General features: G+C 32.5%; 1 protein-coding gene across 1 annotated transcript in view; it reads right to left on the bottom strand.

The window, feature by feature from the left end:
- The window catches only part of STXBP3 (syntaxin binding protein 3), a 58,626-nt gene continuing 37,718 nt past the window's right edge, over positions 1–20,908 (bottom strand). The window contains exons 8-19 of the mRNA XM_063105460.1: positions 19,997–20,087; positions 16,940–17,064; positions 13,971–14,066; positions 13,778–13,835; positions 8,910–8,975; positions 8,082–8,162; positions 7,068–7,206; positions 6,339–6,445; positions 5,823–5,915; positions 4,054–4,139; positions 1,468–1,616; positions 1–680 (exon numbers count right to left, since the gene is read on the bottom strand). Of these exons, the coding sequence (XP_062961530.1) occupies positions 586–680; positions 1,468–1,616; positions 4,054–4,139; positions 5,823–5,915; positions 6,339–6,445; positions 7,068–7,206; positions 8,082–8,162; positions 8,910–8,975; positions 13,778–13,835; positions 13,971–14,066; positions 16,940–17,064; positions 19,997–20,087 (1,186 nt within the window). The 3' untranslated portion in view covers positions 1–585. The remainder of the gene's footprint in view (positions 681–1,467; positions 1,617–4,053; positions 4,140–5,822; positions 5,916–6,338; positions 6,446–7,067; positions 7,207–8,081; positions 8,163–8,909; positions 8,976–13,777; positions 13,836–13,970; positions 14,067–16,939; positions 17,065–19,996; positions 20,088–20,908) is intronic.

Raw genomic sequence — 20,908 nt, 5'->3', positions numbered from 1 at the left:
TTTCAAATTATATAAAATTGTCTTCTTCAGAAGCATCTAGCAAGATAGTATACACTGTCAAATCACTCTATTGCTATTAATGATTAAATTATTTTACATATTAAAGAAATTGTGAACTTCAACTGAAAGAAAAACTGCCTTTATAGGAAATAATTCTATCATACATACACATTTACAGTTTTTATTTTTACAACATCTTCATTTAAATCATTCTTTCCCCAAAACTATATTTTAGCATGACACATTTAGATAAGTATCTAATGACAATTAGTATGTACATAGGTATCTGTGAAAAATTACCCACAACTCTAAAATACTGTGCTCCAAAGGTGAAAAAAGTTTCCTTTTAGAAAGCATTTTAACATTTCTTCTCACCATCTACAAAGCAGCAACAATATTTAAATTATTAAAATGGTAAATCCAATAATACATCATAAACAGTCCCTTAACAAATGTATTTGAAAAGCCATTATTCCAGATAAAATATTTACATTGTTTAAATTATATAATAGCAACATTTTCTTGTTCTATTTTAGTTGAACATATTAATAAAAATCTCTAAACTGAAAAAGGAAAAGAAAAAAGCTATTCATCTTTAATAAAGGAGACTTCATCCTTGGGTCTATTCAGCATCTTTATATCATCCAACAGCTTTTTGGGTGTTAAAATATGCGTAGAACCTGATAGAAGAAAAAATAACTTTTCAGAGGCCAGCAGTTAAATTGATTTTCATTGGCTTAATATTTTTTCTTGTCCTTCAAATATGCAAGGTGTAGTAGCTTGGGACAATTTAACAAAATTTCTGTAGGACTTCTTCCTAACATCTGCCTATACTACATTTCAATCCTTCCTCACCATTGAGCATGCTCAGTAACCATTCAGAAACACTGCCCATTTCCTAGTGCTTTGTCTCCTTTGTGCTGTATATTGGTATAATAAAGAGAAAAATTGGGGATTACTCTAGCCTCCTAACAGAACTGCTACAGTTGTCATTCAATAACAGAGAACTTCTAAGCAGTGTTGCAAATTGAGGTATGATATACAGATCCTGCACCTCCATGGGTCAGGAGAGTTTAACCTATCAGTGGCTTTGACTGTAATTCTTGACACTCAATTTTACACGGGCCTTGTCGAAGTCAGGTCCATATCCACAAAACAATTCAAAATTTTTTTAAAGTAGAAATTTATTTATGTGTCAAAAATTATTTAATTGATGAGAGAACAAACAAAATCATAGAACATAATATTTTAAAGTAACAAGCTCATTTCTTCAAAGTCAGAATATATTATCAAAAAAGGTCAATCAGGAAAAAACTCCAGCATGTCAGATAAAACATTTTTTGGTTAAAAAATTTTTTTTGCATTTGACAATTTAGTCTTACATGTGTAACACAAGATGAAGTTTCACAGGTATATTTTTGCATTTAGAGTTTGTTTTAAAAAAATAGAAAAGAGAAAAAGTCTTACCAATAACAACTTCACAGGATTTATGTGCCTGAGAAACTTCATAAGCACAACGCATTTCAGAGTATGTAATTCCTCCAATTACAAAAATAATCAGCTTTGACCCATTTTTTCGGTCTTCTAAATAATTAGCTCTGGGTTTCTGACGAGCACTAAAAAGTTAAAAAGAGCAAACATTAAAACATTTCCAAAGCCATACTACTTGCAGATTTTTTAAAAAGCCTAACTCAACCAAACTCAAATTTGGTAGTAATTACATTGATTTTAAGGAAATGACTTAACTACGGTATGACTAATGCACCAAGAATTAGGCAGAACAGCTCCACTTCAAGTTTCAGTTTTAACAAATCATTCATAATCTGGCTCAGCATTTTTACCTATAAAGTAGAGCTAACACCCTCCTCCCTTATTTGTTTCATATGAATAATATACCTGAAAAGTCTGATTTCTCGAAATTAAAAAAAAAAAAAAATTAAGGGATTGGCACTGAAACAATAAGGTTTTGAAAACTTGAAGGGGAAGAAGGCAGGTACTGATTTATAGCTGATGTGGTATTGGGATGTCCCTTGCTGGAATTCAGGAAAGTATGGTGGTAGGAGGTTGGGAGTTAGACCTGGGTTTCAATCCTTATTCTTTTTCTTTTTGATTCAGTATAACTTTCAGCAAGTTATTTAACTTCTCTCTAAACTTCAAAGGTTGTTACAAGGATTAAATGAAATAATGTACAGAATGTGCTAAGTGTGGAATCTGGTACTGGGTAAGCACCCCATAAATATTAACCATTACTTTTACCATTTCCTTCCTCAGAGTGCTCTAGATCTGCACTGTCCAATACAGTAGCCACTAGCCACATAAGGCTATTTACATGTAAATTAATTAAAATTAAATGAAATAAAAAATTCAGTTCCTCACTCACACTTGCCACATATCAAGTACCCAAATAGCTATTGTGACTAGTGGCTATCATACTAGACAGTGCAGAAAGCTCTATTGGACAGCACTGCTCTGGAGAACAGTAATTACTTTTTTTGTTCACTTTTTTGGTAAAAATTTTGAGCTTTTATTTGAAAAGTAGATATTTCAAAAGAAACATTTGTGTACATTTATAACTAAATATATATTAATTTATAAATTATATGTGTGTGCTAGTGTATATTAGTAAAGCTAAATTTCTCCTTTTTTACGTAAAAATAAGTACCAAATAGATCATTTTGTTACGCACTTTGGAAGCCACTGTTCTAGATGACCGCTAAGTCCCTGCAATCTAGGTTTCCCATAGTTAACTTTTAGTAATGTTCTTAGTCCAGCCTTTGGCATGATTATTCCCATCTACCACCTTAAAGAACGATGGGGTTAGTAAACAGCAGAAAAAAGTCAAGAGCATTAGTAGTTGGTTTTGAAAGATGAAACGGAAACAAGATACATTCTTGTTCCCATGCAAAAAATAAGGCAAGGACATACTAAAAATGCAACTTTCACTTAAAAACTTTTTCAAAAGAGAGAAATAGAGTAAGAAAGCAAAAGAAAAGGAGATAATACTGCTCAAAACAATTATGTGATTCTAACAATTTTTAAAATTCTGAATAGCAATTTTAGGACAATGGGATTATATTTGTTTCACATACTTGGGTAAGACTCTGTGCTGTGTCTTATATTCTGAGAGAGACAAAAATAATGATTAAATCCCTAGATCCTTAAAACACTCCTCTAAATAGCACCTAGGAGCACTGGTAAAAATAAGGGCAAATATCTTATTTTTATTTATTTTTTTGAGTTATGAAATGGTTATATTTTTTATTGTCTAATCCTTTATCGGTTCCTCTCCACCCTCCATCTTAAATCATTCAGCACATAGACAAGGGCTTCAAAAAAAAAAAAAAAAAAAACTAATGGGTACAAAGCTATGCTCTCTACTCTAAGTGAATCAATGTGTAGCATACGTATGTATTGAAATAACACACTGTATCTCACAAATATGCACAAATAAATTTAAAAACAAATACTGCCAAGAAAACTGAATCTTTTCTTCCTAATATAATACTGGCCTCCTAGTGTTATTAAAAGAATCATACAGATAGAGTCAACTGATTGCTTAGGGGATAATTATTGATGGGAAATGCAAAAGGAGGGTCTGGTTTCTTATTAATTACATGGGCTTAATTACATGGGCTTATCAGTGGACTTAATTATATACAATCATCTCTCGGTCTCCATAGGGGATTGATTCCAGGACCCACCCACCCCAGGATACCAATACTGCATATGCTCTATCTCTTATAAAAATGGCATAGTATTTGCATATGGCCTATGCACATTCTTCTGCATACTTTAAATCCTCTCTAGATTACTTATATCTAATGCGACACTTACACATCACTTCATTCATGTGAATTCAACGTAGTATGTTTTCGTATTGCTTACATGGATTAATTTAAAACAAATTATAGTTAAAAAAAAAAAAAACTCCCTCTTACATGACTATATGTTTCAAAGAGAGCTGCCAAAATATGAGTATCTGTGTACGATTTTCAATCATTAGTGTGCAGTATCATACTGAAAATTTCACTGACTTTCACTTATAGGTTTTACCTTACAGCTCCTGAGCCATTCCATACTGCAGGACACTGGGAACAATAAGGCCATTCTTTTGAATCTAATCTATTATCAATGGCATCCTAGAGAAGAAAAGAGTTAACACCATCAAGAAAATGTTGTAAATTCTAAGACTTTTAAAAATTCATTTTGCATAAAGGTCAAAACTTGTACTAACAATTAAGAAACATTAAGGATACGTAAGTATTTAACATAATAAGATTAGTCCTTTCTTTGAAACTCACAAATCTTACTTGCTTCAAAAATTAATGAAATAATTTACTTACTTATTAAACTAATATTTATTTCATGCCTGCCTTTGTTGATTTGGAGGATATGAGGATTCCAGGCACCTTATCAGGACATGTAGCTCTAGAGTGCTAGGGGTTTCTAAACACCATCCTAGTCCTGACATACCTCTAAGGCTTTGCCCTTCATAGTGGCTCTAAAATAGGATGTGCACACCTGACCTAGGGTTACTCAAGATAATCCAATGGATGTGGTAAGATTTCCTTTTCATTTTATTTTTAAAAATTTTCCCTTTTTTCAGTGCTACATTTTATGAAACACTTATGTGTATGGATATACTATGTACATAGATTGTGTATGTTTTATTAGTATGGCAATGCATAATTTATAAATAAGTAGGTTCATGCTCACATTTTTTATGGTTAATTGTGCACGATCAAAAAATTTGCAGACCACTGCTTTACAGCATGGTAGTACAAGTGGTATTAACAAGTGGGCACCAATTACTCAGTAGTCCAAGAACATGTCAATAAAACTTCAAGGAGGGAGGAAACCAAATTTCAGGAGAAACCCTAAAGGTCTAAGATTGCCAAATGTGGATTTTCTGAACTTAACACGCAAATCCTTGCTAAAGGGTTTGAGAAAGTCAATTCTTATTTTAAAAATACTAGCCAGAGAAACTACTTAGTTCTACATAATCACTGTTAGAAAGGGAAAAAACTTTGTTGCAGAAAACAAAGTCTAAGTTCTTTAGACTTTTCATGTATGTTTAAGCATGTGTGAATGACATAAAATTAGCTAAGCAAAACAGATAAATCATAGTATTATACTCGACCAAATTAGCTCCCAAATGAGAGAAGAAATTGGGGTTTAAGTCAGAGGAAAACTGGAATAAATGAACTATTTGATTATGACTGATGAATCAGTGTCATGATTTTATTGAGCTCATAATGCAATTTTTAAATTCGCTAATTTTATAATTTCCTATAATTGAATACTATTTTCTAAAAGTAAAAGGTACTTAAGGCATTATTCATCTGTTTGATCTAACAGCAAACTACAGCGAGTTTTACATTTTAATCACAAATACATTTCCAAGAACATTCACATCTAACACTTTTTAATAGTGGTACATATAAAAATATTTTGTTACAATTTCACTCAAATTAATTATTTATGCTACACATAGCATAAATATTTATTAACATAAATAATAAACACAACATAAATATATTATTTAAAAACAGCAGTATTTTTCATAAAGCATATGTGTGCTCATTTTTATTTATTTATTTTGAGGCAGTCAGTGGTATGAGTTTGCCTGAGGTCTTCAAGAAAAGAATCTTTAAGAGTTTCCTTTTCTCCCCTGACCCCAGATACAATCTTCTCTTGTGAACCCTCCAAGCACTGCAGAAAATTCCTGCCCAATAAATATGCTCAGACTGACAAACATACGAAGAGTAAAGAATACTCTATAGAGGGCACTCAGCTATAAGAAAACATTTATCCATTTTTACCTCCATAATATCTTTGATAAAAGGTGTCCATCGAGAGAGTTGAAAAGTTTCTTCTGCTGACCGATCCTTTCTTAATGGTTTGCCTTGTTGAGACTAATATAATTAGAAAAAAAAGATTAAAAACTGGTAATTTTATTCAGCAATATAACAGTGTCATTATGCTTCCAAATAAGTATTTAATTTACCAGCAAATACTATACTGAATTTAACTTAAAATGAAGAGTAGAAATGTCAACTTAAAAAATCTGGTTATAACACCAAGGTCAAGGATTCAGATCCCTGTACTGGCTAGCTGCAAAAAAAAGAAAAAAGAAAAATCTAAATAGATGGGGTCACATAACTTTACTAAAGAATATTTTGCGCTTTAATGCTAAAATTTATAATAAAGTGAAGTTAAGTTGACTATAGAGTGAAGTTAAGATGACCGTCTGCATGGATTCCCACATAAAATAACAGTCAGTGCAAACAAATACACATGCATACATATGAGTATGTACACATCGTCAAGTTTCTTACTTGGGGAACAATGGGAACACCAAGGTAACTCCAGTTGCGAATCATGTCACTCTCATTTTCTATCTTTACATTCTGGATCAGCCTATCCAAATTCTCCTCCGTAGTTCCTTAGATAAGTAAAAATATGAATGCATAACTGAATAACTGCTATTGCAATCATTTTCAGGTTTTAGGTAGTACCCAAGAATAAATCTTTTTAAGTAAAAAGCAAACAGTCAAATTATATTCCCTTCAGTCAGTCTTCTCTCAATTTCCTATTTTTCCTTTTATTTATCTTAACCAACTTCAGCTACTACTTTTGAGTTTTCAAAGATTCTTTTTAATAAGTAGTTTACTATTGATTATAAAGTGATTTTATAGTGGTTACCAGAGGCTGAGAAGGGAAGGAGGGAGAGGGAGAGGGGAAGAGGGTGATCAATGGGTACAAAATTATATAGTAGATAGAAAAGTAAGTTCTGGTGTTCTAGGGTGACTATAGCTAATAACATTGTACTGTATATTTCTAAATAGCTAGAAAAGAGGATCTTGAATATAATCACCACACATAGACGATAAATATTTAAGTGATGAGTATGCTATCTACCCTGAGTGGATCATTACACAATATACATATATACTGAAACAACCCACCATACCCCATAAATATGTACAATTAAAAAACATTTTTTTAAGTTATTTTAGATCTGGGTATTTTAATGCATTCATGAAAAGAAGCAAAATTTTCATTACCATTAACACTGAAAATATAAAGTAGGATTGCTCTTATTTTATCATAATTATCAAGATCTTTGCTGAGTAGAACTGGAAGGAGTACTCGCATAGAATCTTTCACCTTCTGTCCTTCTGCATCAGTTCCAAGTGCTAGGTCCTTAATGAAAATAAAATATGGTGAGTGGTCTATAATCCAAATTAATCTTTTAGTTAAAAATGTCCATTATTAAATCATCTCAAATTTTAATGGAACATTTTAATGATGACATTTCACTTGTAAACTGTTGACTGTACAAAATGTAAAATGTGGAAAAATAAATCAGAGAAGAAAATCATTAATCTATATCTATGCTATCCAATATGGTAGCCATTAGCATAAGTCTTCGAGTGCTATTGAAATGTCAGTCTGAATTAAGATGTGCTGTAGGTGCAAAATGCCAGATTTTGAAGACTTGGTGTGAAAAAAGGAATATAAAACATCTCTAATGTTTTAACCCAATAATATTTTGATGTATCAGGTTAAGTCAAGTATATTATTAAAATTAGTTGCACTTCTTTCTACCTTTGTAATGTGGCCATTTGAATATTTAAAATTACATGCAGCTTGCATTCTATTTCTTTTAGAGAACAATAATCTAAACAGTTGAGGCATTACGCACAAAGCCTTCTAAAACAACTAAAATGTGCCTGGGCAGTGCTCTGCAGGATGCTACATTAAATGCTGCACTCACTGAGAAAGTCCTCCCAACAATGCAACCCTGAAATAATGCTCCAAAAACTTTAAGTCATCCCATTCAACCAAAAATGCATAATCATAGATTAGGAGGGATAGCTTATTAAGATGCTGTTTAGCAACTTGTTAAGTGGGTGGGGAATAATGTATAAACGCTGCCTAGGTGGGTCCCCTTCTGAAGGACAGTCTGTGATTCTTTGAAAATCAACCACTGTATCGAGCAAAAAGTTAGGTTTTAACTTACAGAGTTTATTCTGGAAATCTATTATGAATATAAGCATTTCTGACTCTGCACATACCTGTTCAGTTTTGCAGAGCTTTTCTATATTAAGCTTGAACTTATTCATACAATCTTCTGCTAAGTTAAGATGGACAACTTGCTGAAAAACAGAAGAAATCAATCATTTAAAGCATTTTAATTGATTTTAGTGCAACTGGTAATATCAAACTTTTGAGATAGGCCTGAAGGAAAGTATGGGCTTAGGTGAAAATAAGTAACATGCAAGCAAGGGAAACAGCTCAAGAAAAGAAGTGAGAATTAGTGTGATCTACAGGGGACAATCAACAGACAACAAAAATAGAATGGAAGTGCTGAACTTGTGTTAAGTTTGAGAGTAATGGACAATAAGATGAGAAAAAATTAGTGAAGTCCTTGAAATCCAACAGAAAAAGTTTCAATTTGTATTACTGTTTCTTGACTGATAAAAATGAATAAAGATTATTCTGATAGTGATTCATAAGGACTGGAACAGCAAATAGTTTACCTTACCACACAGCTTAAATGCTCTTAAATCTGCTAATATTTAACTATTAAACATGTAGAATAACAACCACGGATCAATCTAGTGTTGGATTTTCTTATGAGGTTAATAAATACTAAGGTTATTCTGTCTGGCTGTTCAAGACAAGGATATAAAAAAGTTAAAGCTGGACATGGATCAATCTAGATATGTATGTACAAAAGTTATCAGGAAGCTTTGATATTTGGGATATTTCTCAGACCTAGAATAAGGTTTTAGAGGACAACTTACACAAAGTATTCCATGGAACCCACTGCTAAACCTAACTACGGGACTGGATAGACCAATAAAATAAAAATACGGCATTTCACATACAATACTGCTTACCTTAGTAATCTGTTTACGGAAATGAGGCATCTTTTTCATCAGCTGGGTAAGAGCGCTGAGCGATGTCTAGGAAAAGTCATACATTTTTTTAGGTAAACCTATGATTCAGTTATATTACAACTTTTAAATCTTAGAGTTTTAAATATTACAAAATCTAACTAATTTACTAAATATTTGGCAATTTTTTTCAAAGAAAAATTCAGGAGGCTTCCAGTTTGTCATGATAAAGTAGCTGATATGAAAATTATTCTCCCTCCACAAACAAAAATAAAATTGGACAAATAAATAAAACAATAGCTTTCAGGCAATGGATGAAAACCAGCTCAGAGCTGAGACACCTGAGTAAAGGAAAGCATAGAAGATGATCCCTGCATTCACCCTGCCTTCTCCCTAGGGATGTTTTCTTTTTATTTTTTTTAAAAGATGACCGGTAAGGGGATCTTAACCCTTGACTTGGTGTTGTCAGCACCACGCTCACCCAGTGAGCTAACCGGCCATCCCTATATGGGATCCAAACCCCTTGACTTGGTGTTATCAGCATCACACTCTCTCGAGTGAGCCACGGGCCGGCCCCACTGGGGATGTTTTCTGAACCACACTGAAAGGAAGTGAAGTTCAAGTAGATAGCCATTATCTCTCTGGGTGAAGGAAAAAGAGACCAAAGTTTGGGGCTGCTGAGGTAGGGTTTGGGGAGCAGGGTGTAATAGAGAGAAAGAAGCTAGCCAGAAAACGCAAAAATGGGTACAGGGGTTGCCCTTTGACCCCTAAGATACATCTGTACAGTGCATAACTCTCAAAGGCCTAGTAGAGAATAACTAGTGGGTGGCTAAATGCTGGACAGAGATTTTAGAGAAGTTTGATCCAGACAAAGTAAAGTGACCTAAGTGAACACTCCAGACATTTAGTCTTAGGATTATGCCTTAAGACTAAGTGTGAAAGTGAAATACACTCACCATAACGTTGCCCAACACAAAATCTCAACAGAACCAAGGTTATTCCTCAGCAATTTAACTGCCTGCCAGAACAAAAATCAATACTCTCTGTTGAGAGAACATCATCTAGAGCTTCTGCAAACTATCATCCACAACGTCTAACATACACTAAAAAATTCAGACTGAATAAAAAAGCCAAAAACTATGGGGAAGTATTTCTCATAAACATGGAAGCAAACATCCTAAGCAAAATATTAGCAAATAGAGTCCAGCGATATAGGAAAAGGACAAAGCAGCATGACCAAGCACAGTTTATTCTAGAAATGCACGGTTTAATGTTAGAAAATCAATAAATGTAATTCATCACATTAGCAGAATAAAAGAAAAGCTCTCTCTCTTACTCTCTCTGCTCTGCCATTTCACAATGTGATACCCTGCAAGACCCTCACCAGATGTGCTCCCTGGACTTTGGATTTCCTAGCCTCTGAAACTGTAAGCAATAAATTTTGTTTTCTTATTAAAAAAAAAAAGGGAGAAAAATAGGAAATGGAAAAAGCATTTGATGGAACCCAAGGATCTTTCCCAATTAAAAACATAAAAAAACCTGTTGACAAACTAAGAATAGAGGGGAACTTTCTTAATCTGATACAGAATATATCTAAGATAACCTAAAACTAACATGATATTCAATAACAAAATATTGAACATGTTCCCACTAAGGTTGGGAATGAGATAAGAATATCTGCTATCACCAGTTCTATCCCATACTATATTGGAGGTATTAGCCAGGAGGTATTCACTACTAAGAAAAATACTTTAAAATGTATAAAGATTAATCTGAAAAGGGAGAGGCTAAAATTTATTTATTCACAAATGATATTATTGTGTATATTAAAAATCCAATCTATAAAAAGGTACAGTAGTACCTCCTTATCTGAGGTGATACATTCTAAGACCCCCAGTGGATGCTTAAAACTGCAGATAGTACCAAACGCTATATATATGTTATTTTTTTTCTGTACATACATACCTATGACAAAGTTTAATTCATAAATTAGGTACGGTAAGAGATTAGCAATAGTAATAAAATAGAACAATAATAATAAAAGTGATGTGAATGTGGTCTCTCTCTCTCTCAAAATATCTTAATATTTTCGAACCACAGTTGACTCTGGGTAGCTGAATCTGCAGAAAGCAAAATTGTGGAGAAGGGCAACTACTGTATTAGAATTAAAAAATAAATTTAGCAAGGTCAGTGAATCCCAGGTCAATATACAAAAATCATTTACATTTTATATACTAACAACATAGTAAAATTTAAAAAATAATATCATTTACAAAACCACCAAAAAAAAAAAAAAAAATCAAATACCTAGGAATAACCAAAGATGTGCACTACCTATAGGCTAAAAATTATAAAACACTGCTTAGCAAAATTAAGAAGTTCTACATAAATGAAGCTATATTCCATGTTCATGAATAAGAAGATTCAGTATTTTTTTGTCAGTTCTTCCCAAGTTTGTGTACAGATTCATGTAATACCACTCAACACTTCAGTTAAATGTTTTGTGGAAACTATCGAATAGAATCTAAAATTTATATAAAAGGGCAAAGGTCATGAAAAAGCCAAGACGATCTTGAAGAACAAAGTTGCAAGACTTATACTACCAAATTTCAAAACTAATACAAAGGTATGTTACTTAAGAAAGAGTGGCATTGGCACTAGGATAGACAAATTGACCAAGAAACGGAACATGGAGTCCAGAAAAACCAATACTTTTATGGTCTTTTGACTTACAACAAATGCATTACTACAACTCAATGGTAAAAGGATTTTTTTTCAATAAATAGTGCTTGAGTAATTAGATGTTTATATGAAAATAAAATGAACCTAGACTCTTACCTCATACAATACACCAAAATTAATTTTAGTGAATCATAAGACCTAAATGTAAAAGCTAAAATAATTAACCTTCTAAAGGAAAACACAGAAGAATATATTAATGACCCTGGGGTAAGCATAGACTTATATATACAGGACACAAAAGCTTATGAAAAAAATTGATAAATTGGATTTCGTTAAAATTAAGAACTTCCGTTCATCAAGATACATACATACATAATTACATGTAAAGGACTCATATCCAAAAAATAACTTTTACAAACCAGTAAGAAAAACAAACAACTCAATTAAAAATGGGCAAAAGACTTGAATAGGCACTTCACCAAATAGGATATTCAAATGTCCAATGAGCATTTAGGGAATGAAACATTAGAGAAATGAATATTAAAACAATAAAATACCACCTCACAAAATAAAAATGTTGATCAAAAATAAAACTGAAAATATCAAGTGTGGGTGAGAATATGGAACAACTGGAACACTCCTATATTGCTGACAGGAAAAATAAGATCATTCACACACTTCGCAAAACCTTTGGCAATACCTACTAACGTTAAACATAATCCTACTCTATAACCCAGCAATGCTACTCTTAATATACCCAAGAGAAAGAGTATGTATGTCTATTAAAAGACATGTACAAAAATGTGGAGGGTACTAACATTAATAAGCACATATATTTTCACAGGGCCTAACTTATAGCTTAGTAGGACCACAGTCCTTAGACTTTAGAAGGCCCAAAGCCCTTAGCACAGGTTGTAGCTTAGTAGGGCAACAGCCCTTAGTTTAAGCGGGGCCAAAGCCCTGTAGTTTGAGTTACAGCCTAACTTTTTAGTATTGCACATAGAAATGCTAAGCTTGGGAAAAACAGAAAACTTTCCCAGGACTAAAGTCTCTGCTGTAGATTAAAAAAAAATTGTAACACAGCAAAAATGCTTGCTCTAAGGGCAGTTGTCCTTGGTGCAGCTAAACCTAATGATGGGAAAGTATGTGAACTAAAGGCTTCAAGGTTGATGGTTGGGAGATGTTCCTCATCTCGTCTTCAGCTGTTTCTTTGAGTTTCTTGGGGAGCTAAGTGTTGCCTTGACGATTATCTCATTGTTCTTTTTGTAACCACCTGTGTTCCTTTTCGGTAACTTTCTTGCCTGGACAATAAAAACTGAGGGAAAACCTGATTCCGGATTATTTCTAGGAATTCTTCTCTCTTGAAGGAATTGCTCCTGGGATTAACCCTTTCTGGGCCTCTCACTGCTCTGGAAAAATGGGATTTAAATAATCCTTTGCGTCTCTGTCACCCTGGGAGAGGTGACACAAAAATATCCATAGCAGCTTTGTTCAGAATAGCCCCAAACTAGAAACAACACAAACGTCCATCAAAAGGAGAACAGATGAACAAGTTGCAGTATAGTAACAATGAAATAGTATTACTACTATACACAAATGAAAAAACAATGAACTACTGAAATATGCAACATGGGTGACTCTCAAAGACACAATGTTGAGTAAAAGAAGTCAAACAAAAAAGAGCATATAATACATGATTCCATTTATATAAAGTATAAGAACAGGCAAAACTAATCTATGGTAATGGAAATCAGAATAGAGTTTACCTCTGGCAGGGTGGGTATTGACTAGGAAAGGGCAAGGGCAAGAGGGAACCTTCTGGAATGATAGAAATGTTCTATATCTTGATGTAGGTGGTCATTCCATAAGTGTATACATAAGGAAAAAGTTATCCAATATACATTTAAGATCTGTGTGCTTTACTTATGTAAATTACACATTAATATAAAAATCCCAACAACTGCACATTGATGAAATTGAACTGCCTTTTAAAAATAAACTTTAATGAAGCAAGACAGGCAAAATTTTGCTGTTGAAACTAGGTAATAAGTACATGGAAATTCATTTTCTCTACTTCTTTGTATGTTAGAACTTTCTCAAAATAAAAGGTTAAATAAATAAAATTAAAAGTTTAAACAAACTTTAAAATGTACCTTCACCATTATTTTGAATGTTAGTAAGACTCTTACCTTTCCTTCTGTTGCTTTCTTTGTTGACGAAATTTCCTTCATAAGCTTGGGAATTTCCCTGTCAAATTGTGAGAGAATTCTTTAAATTTCTAAGGTGTAATTCTTTACAAAACCATTTTAAGGTTATAAAATGTAGTATCATATGTTTAGTATCTAAAAAATACGGGATAAAAATTAAAATGGATTCACATACTCCAACACAACTGCGATATGATGATGTCGAATTCTGACCCAGAGGTCATCTTCTTCTTCAAGGACTGCCTCCTTTTCTTTTCCATCTGTTTTATATCTACAAGTAGACAAAAGCATAAAACTTTTGGATTTTTCCCCCTGAAAAGGGAAGAAACATTTTCACAAACAATAATTTTAAGACACAGATCAAGAAACTGAAAAGTACATACATATACCAAATTCACTATTTTAGGGGGATAATGAATACCTGCTTGAAACTAAGGCATATTGCTATTCTTACATTCTAAATCAAAGTGCTATGCCTACCAAGATATTTTTACATTCAAATGTTAGGTTTAGCTGTCACTATTATAGAGTTTTAGCTCAGCCAAATGGTATCTTATGAAGCAAAAATTAAACATCCTACAATCAACTTTAAGAACAAGACTAAAAATACTAATAATTTGTGTTCTAATTGCTTAAAGCACTATTTTGATGTGCTAATAACCCACAGCACAATTATCAAACATGCATTAGGAACAGAAATGTCACCCCCAATGTAGTCTATTAAATATTGAAGGTGTTTCAGAATTGGTACAAAATTCACAAACATCATATGTTATCTATTTCTTTATTCTTCTCAACCCATACCTCCTTTAAAGAATGGGAAAAGAAATGAGATAAAAACTAATATAGCCATAAAAAACTGTGATAGCTTTAATGAGTTCTATTTTAAGTGTGCACCAATAAAAAGGGTTCATGAAACTACTCAAAATGGACTTCCTGAATGCTTTCCCAAAAGTAATTTCTCCCTTCTCTTTTTATGCAGATACCCTCCTTCCATTTATGGCACTAGAGAAGATTCAATCATTAAAACTGCTTTGAGCTTTCTTAGCTTTGGACTTGAGACAATATATGTAGACTTCTGACATATGAATACAATAATTCCTATTTTTCCCCAAATTACAGGTCCCACCTATGTGTCCTTAATTACAGATGCCCAAAGATAGAATGGTTATGCTTAAATACAAGGCTGCACTAAGGATGGAAGCCCATTTGTCATTTAAAATGCTGCTTTATACTTCTATAATACCTTTGACTTTTAAGTGATTGTAAACAAAGATTAGAGTAGCAAGTCTGACAATACTCATTGATGACAATCCCATTTTAAGAGTAAATTTAAAGAGGTCAGCAAAATGAAAAATAGAATCTGGATACTTAGAATTTACTGCTTCATATTCTGTCAAAAATTGTGATAGAGCACAAACCACAGGGAGCTTGTGCTCCTCTCTAAGTCTTATCTCTGGATTTTTTTCATTCAGGAAAAAGGGGGTATAGTTAGTTTTTTTTTTTTTTAAATAAGTCTCTCTCTTACTCTTAAAAAATTAAATCTTGCTTTGCTTGCTAGCAAATCGAGGGAGACATTTTAATACTGGGGTAGAAATGTCTAAGATTTATATCTATACTCTGGAACCAAATCCTTTAGTGTCCATCAGTTTATGTATTATTTTCTAAATTCTCTTGAGAAATGCAGGTTTAGAGACCTTAAAGCATAATAGAGGTAAATAATATCCCTTCTGAAAATTCTAAATAAACTGCTTAAAACAATTTTTATATTAGAAAAATAGCCACGCTGATTTCTGTTATCTAACATTAATAACACAGAGAAAAACTCAGACATTAGGATTTGACCAGAATGCAAATAAAAATACAATAGAAAAAAAAAATTTTTTTTTTTTACAATATTTGGTTTAACAAAAAATTTTAAGTATCATAATTACCACAAGTATTTGTATCTTTTTAATCTAATAAAACTACTAAATTAATTTAAACATAACAGTTTAGAAAACTAACTTTCATTTTTACTACTGTGCTCAAGCAGTAAATCTTAACTAAAAAATGCTAATTTGGATTTAGAGATCATGATATCAAGTAACATTCATACCCATAAATGATACACAAAGATACAGTAAAATGGTTCCTGGATAAAAAGCTAAATGAAAAATGAAATAGCTTTTCTCTTGGACATTACTTTCAAAGTAAATACACTTGTGTCAAGATTAAGTCAATAAGTACCAAAATGGTAAAACTGCCTATTCTCAATAGCCATCCTATTAAGTTTTCTAATGTTCTAATCTTTCTAAATACATTATATTGACAAGACACATATACTTTTGGGTATGTGATTCAGAATAATTACAGCCTAACCATTTTGAATATAGTTCCCACTTATATATATAATAATGGACCTGGTATTTACTCTTAACATAAGTGAAAAGTTCAAATTCCACCTGTTTTAATGTAGCTCTGCTATAGACATGAAGGTAAGGAAGCAAACACACCAAAAAAGCTCCAAAGCAGTCAAATTACCCATTAACTTAAAAGGTCAACATGTTTTTTAAAGATTATGATTACAGGAGTAAGACAAGGATAAGGTCTGAATAAAAAAGGTTACAGGCCTGAAAGACATTATGTTAAATGAAATAGGTCAGGCACAGAAATATAAATACCACATGTTTTCACTTATGTGAGAGCTAAAAAGTTGAGCTCATAGAAGTAGAGAATAGAATTGTGGTTACCAGAGGCTGGGAAGAGTAGGGGAGAGAGGGATTAGGGAGAGGTTGGTTAACAGATATAAACTTACAGCCAGATAGGAAGAATAAGTTCTAGTATTCTACAGTAGTGCTAGGTGACTATAATTAACAATAATTCATTGTATATTTTGAAATGGCTAAAAGAGATGAGTTTGAATGTTCTCAACACAAAGAAATGATAAATAGTTGCAGTGATGAATGTGCTTATTAACCTGATTTCATTATTATACATTGTATACATGTATCAAAATATCACTCTATACCCTATAAATATGTACAATTATTATGTCAATTTAAAAAATAAGATTACAGGGGCTTTCAGATTTCTAGTGCCTGTATAAATCATTAAATGCTCATATTTTATATTGTTTGTATATGCCCTTTAAATTATACTTGCTTGTATGTATCATTCTCAATTGGTAGTAGATCATATGCCATTGCCTGAAAGGTCAGTTCATGTAGGACAGTGGACACCGGATCAAAGCCACGATCAATTATTAAGAGCTGAGAATGAGTTTTACCCTAGAATAACAAAATAAAATTACCTTAAGAAACTTCAATTTCTTTATGTGAACACATTTTTAATATCTTAGAAAACAAAGGCAGATTTTTCCTAAGTTCTGTCCCTTCTCTCTCACTGCAAAAAAACATACAACAAAACAAAACTAATAACTTCCTTAAGAATGTGAAGTTATATTAAAACAAGAAAAATCTGAGTGGCACAATAGGGAAAAAAAAAGACTATGTTTTAAATAAAAGTTTTCATAATTAGATTAAGAGCATACATTTAATAATAGAATATTCTGAAAATTCCTTTTAAAAAAGTAACATATGGTTTGCACTAAATCTATTTTCTTATGAATCCAGCTCCATACACACCAAAGCTGATATAAATTATGAATAGTAGATACTACTTGAGTTCTTGTGTTAAACACTTTGCTAAGCAAGAAATATATGTACGAGGGTGCTTCAAAAAGTTCATGGAAAGATTAGTATTATCTTTTAATTCTATTTTTCTATGAACTTTGGGGAATTATTTCATTTAATTCTTATAGTAACCCTGTGAGACAGGTATTATTACTTCCACTTGACAATGAGGGCACTAAAGGTTTGTAATTAAGTAACTTGACCAAAGCACACAGCTAGTAAGTGGCAGAATGGAGATTCAAACTCAGGTCTGCTTCACTCCCAATGCCTGTGCTTTTTTAACCATTATGCTATTTTAAAAGATTATACTGATGCCAGCTAAGATGACAAATTACATTGAAAACCTTGTTATCAATAATTTACAAATAGCACTAACCACTAAATGGTGAATAACAGTGCTGGGAAAATTTAATGTTAATACCAGTGTCTTTCATATTTCATTTTAAAAAGTAATAAATTCTGGGTTGGCCCCGTGGCGCACTCGGGAGAGTGTGGCGCTGGGAGCGCAGTGACGCTCCCGCCGCAGGTTCGGATCCTATATAGGAATGGCCGGTGCGCTCACTGGCTGAGTACCGGTCACGAAAAAAAATAAAAATAAAAATAAAAAATAAAAAATAAAAATAAAATAAAATAAATAAAATAAAAAGTAATAAATTCTTTGGATTATTATTCAAAGCAATAAGAGATAACTATAACCAATTGGTCAAATATTTCCTATTTATTTACATATAGCAGATAGATGTAAATTACATAGGTTAGGTTTAAAAAGTATTTTTAAATTAACCATTCACTCATTTAAATAGACTTTGAGATAGTACTGTATAGCGTTAAGAACAAAGCCTCTGAAATCAGATAGATCTGGGATTGAGTCCAGCCTTGAATATTTTCTTGCTGTATGACCTTAGATAAATTACTTAACCTGTTTATATGTCAGTATTCTCTTTGTAAAATGAAATATAATCACAGAAACTCTGCCTTATAAGATTGTTATAAAGATTATACCATGTAATAACACTATGAAATGCTCAGCACAGTGCTTGGCATTTAGTAAGCCCTCAATATATGTAAGCCGTCTTCAGAAATATAAATAAGAAAAAGACAGTGCAATGTAAGTGCTATATCAGGGCTTGGAACTTATGACAGTATGTGGGAGGAAGTATCACTTGGCCTGAAGAGTCAGGAAAGCCTTCAAAAAGGAGCTGATACTTTATTAGGTCTTTGAATGAAGGAAAGGTATCAAGCATTTGAAGGATGTATATCTTTCCAGACAGTAAAAATGGAAAGGACAAGTTTGTTTTTTGTGGATTTTGGGTTTTTTTCCATTGAAATCGTGACGAACTAAAGGGATATTGGCTAATATATTGAATGTCTCTTCCTTCATTCAACATGTATTCACTACCCTCTATGTGTACTAAGCCTTTCTGTCTTCATAACTACAATCAGAATAATAGCTTTCACTAGACTGCAAACCACAAACTGATAACTTTTAAAGTAATTAACATAACATCTAACTTTACATCCTCCATTCCAGCCAAGTTGTTTGTGAATTTTGCCTTTTTCTGCATGTCTTGACCCAAAGAATCCTGTGATCTAATAAACTCCCTCTTCTATCATTCTTCAAGCTCAACAGCCTCTTCCTTCAGAATGCCTTCCAAGACTTTAGTTTAGAACAAGATAAACCCAGTGAATGCTCCCATTATACTGTCTGTATTCTTCTCATTCCACTTATAATACAGCACTGTAACTGGTAGTTTCCTGGCCCATCTCCTCTTCTGAACTATAGACAGTTCATTCCTTTCATTCTCAAGCCACTATAATATGGCTTCCTAGCCCTCTGGCATCGCCTGAGTTGCTCTCCTCAGTCTCTTCTTTCTCTAACCCATGCCTAAATGCTGGTATTCCCAGGCTCCAACATGGGGTGTTCATGTTCTTTGGTTACTTTATATTATCTTCATAAGATGATAACAACAGCTACCATATTAAACTTCTATATGTACTACTTTCTTATTAACTCACTTAATCCTCATACCAACCAAGCAAGGTACATATTATCCATTTCATAAATGAAAAAATAACTCAAAGACACAGAGCTAGTAATAACAGGAAGTCCTACATTTATTAAATGTTTACTCAGTGGCAAGTATTATTCTAAGGACTTTAGATATAGTAACTCATTTAATCCTCTCATTAACTTATAAAATAAACATTCTCTTACTATCCCCATCTTATAGAAAACTTAGGTACAGAGAGGTTATATAATTTGCCCAAACTGATATAACTATGAATTAAGTTGCAAAGCCAGAATTTGGACACAGCGCTGACTTCAAAATCCATATTTTCCCCTCTAAACTACACTGTCTCTTAAGGTTTCCACTCCTATCTATGATAATGATTCTCAAATCAGTATTGGAGATCTGTGTTAATGATTGTCAAATCAGTACCAGAAAATGAACGAACAAGTTTCTTTGGCTTATCAAGAAATAAGACAGACTTTATGCATAGTCACTATTTGCCTTTCACGCATTACCTTTATTAGGCTCTTTTCATCTATCTTGTAGTAGTCTTCAAGTTTTTTTTCAACAAGCTGTGCAAGCTTACTGGCATTACCTAGAGGTTTACTAGAAATGAAAAAAAATTTTCAAACAATTATCTTCCTTTCAGGACATCCTTTACAATATCATAAAGTTGAATTCTAAAATTAAACCATGCAATTGATTTATAAAATATTTATAAAATAGAAATTTTATAAACATGAAGAGCTCAGATAACATTCCAAACATAATGTTATATCAATATTTCTGAAATTTACAAATGTAAACCTTATGTATTTTAGATTTTAATATAAAGGAAATAAAATATTACATATAAAGTTGTAGTTCCCTTTACTCCTCTCCCAAGTCCTGGTCTTCTCCCCTACCCTATCCCCCACCCAAGGCAACCACTTGATAGTTAATCATGAATATCATAGGTATTCTTCCAGTCATTTCTGTTATTTATATACGTACGTACATATTTCAGATTTATTCATTTTATCTCCTATATAGTATTCCATAATATGATTATACTGGATTCTACATATTCATCCTAAAGACGGACATTAAAGTCATTCTCAATTTTATACTATTACAAACAACACTGAAGCAAATATGTTTGTACAAATATCTTCATGTACATGTTTCTCTAGGTATATTACATGTAAAAGTATAACTGCTGGGCCATAGGGCATATACATTTTTCTAGATATTACTGAATTACTCTCCAAATTATGTGACCAATTATCCTTCCCACTAGGAGTGTGACATTTCCCCACTTGTTGTCTAACATTTAATCAAATTTCCAATATAGTCTTTTGCATAAAATCTTATATATCACTGCCTTCTAAAATGATAACATTATACTCTAAATTTTAACTTTATGACCAGTGGCATTAGTGTAACTT

Source organism: Cynocephalus volans, chromosome 8 (assembly GCF_027409185.1).
Source record: "Cynocephalus volans isolate mCynVol1 chromosome 8, mCynVol1.pri, whole genome shotgun sequence".
Lineage (NCBI taxonomy): Eukaryota > Metazoa > Chordata > Mammalia > Dermoptera > Cynocephalidae > Cynocephalus > Cynocephalus volans.
The sequence above is the reverse complement of the archived record's forward strand: the minus strand, read 5'-3'. Positions and strand labels throughout refer to the sequence as shown.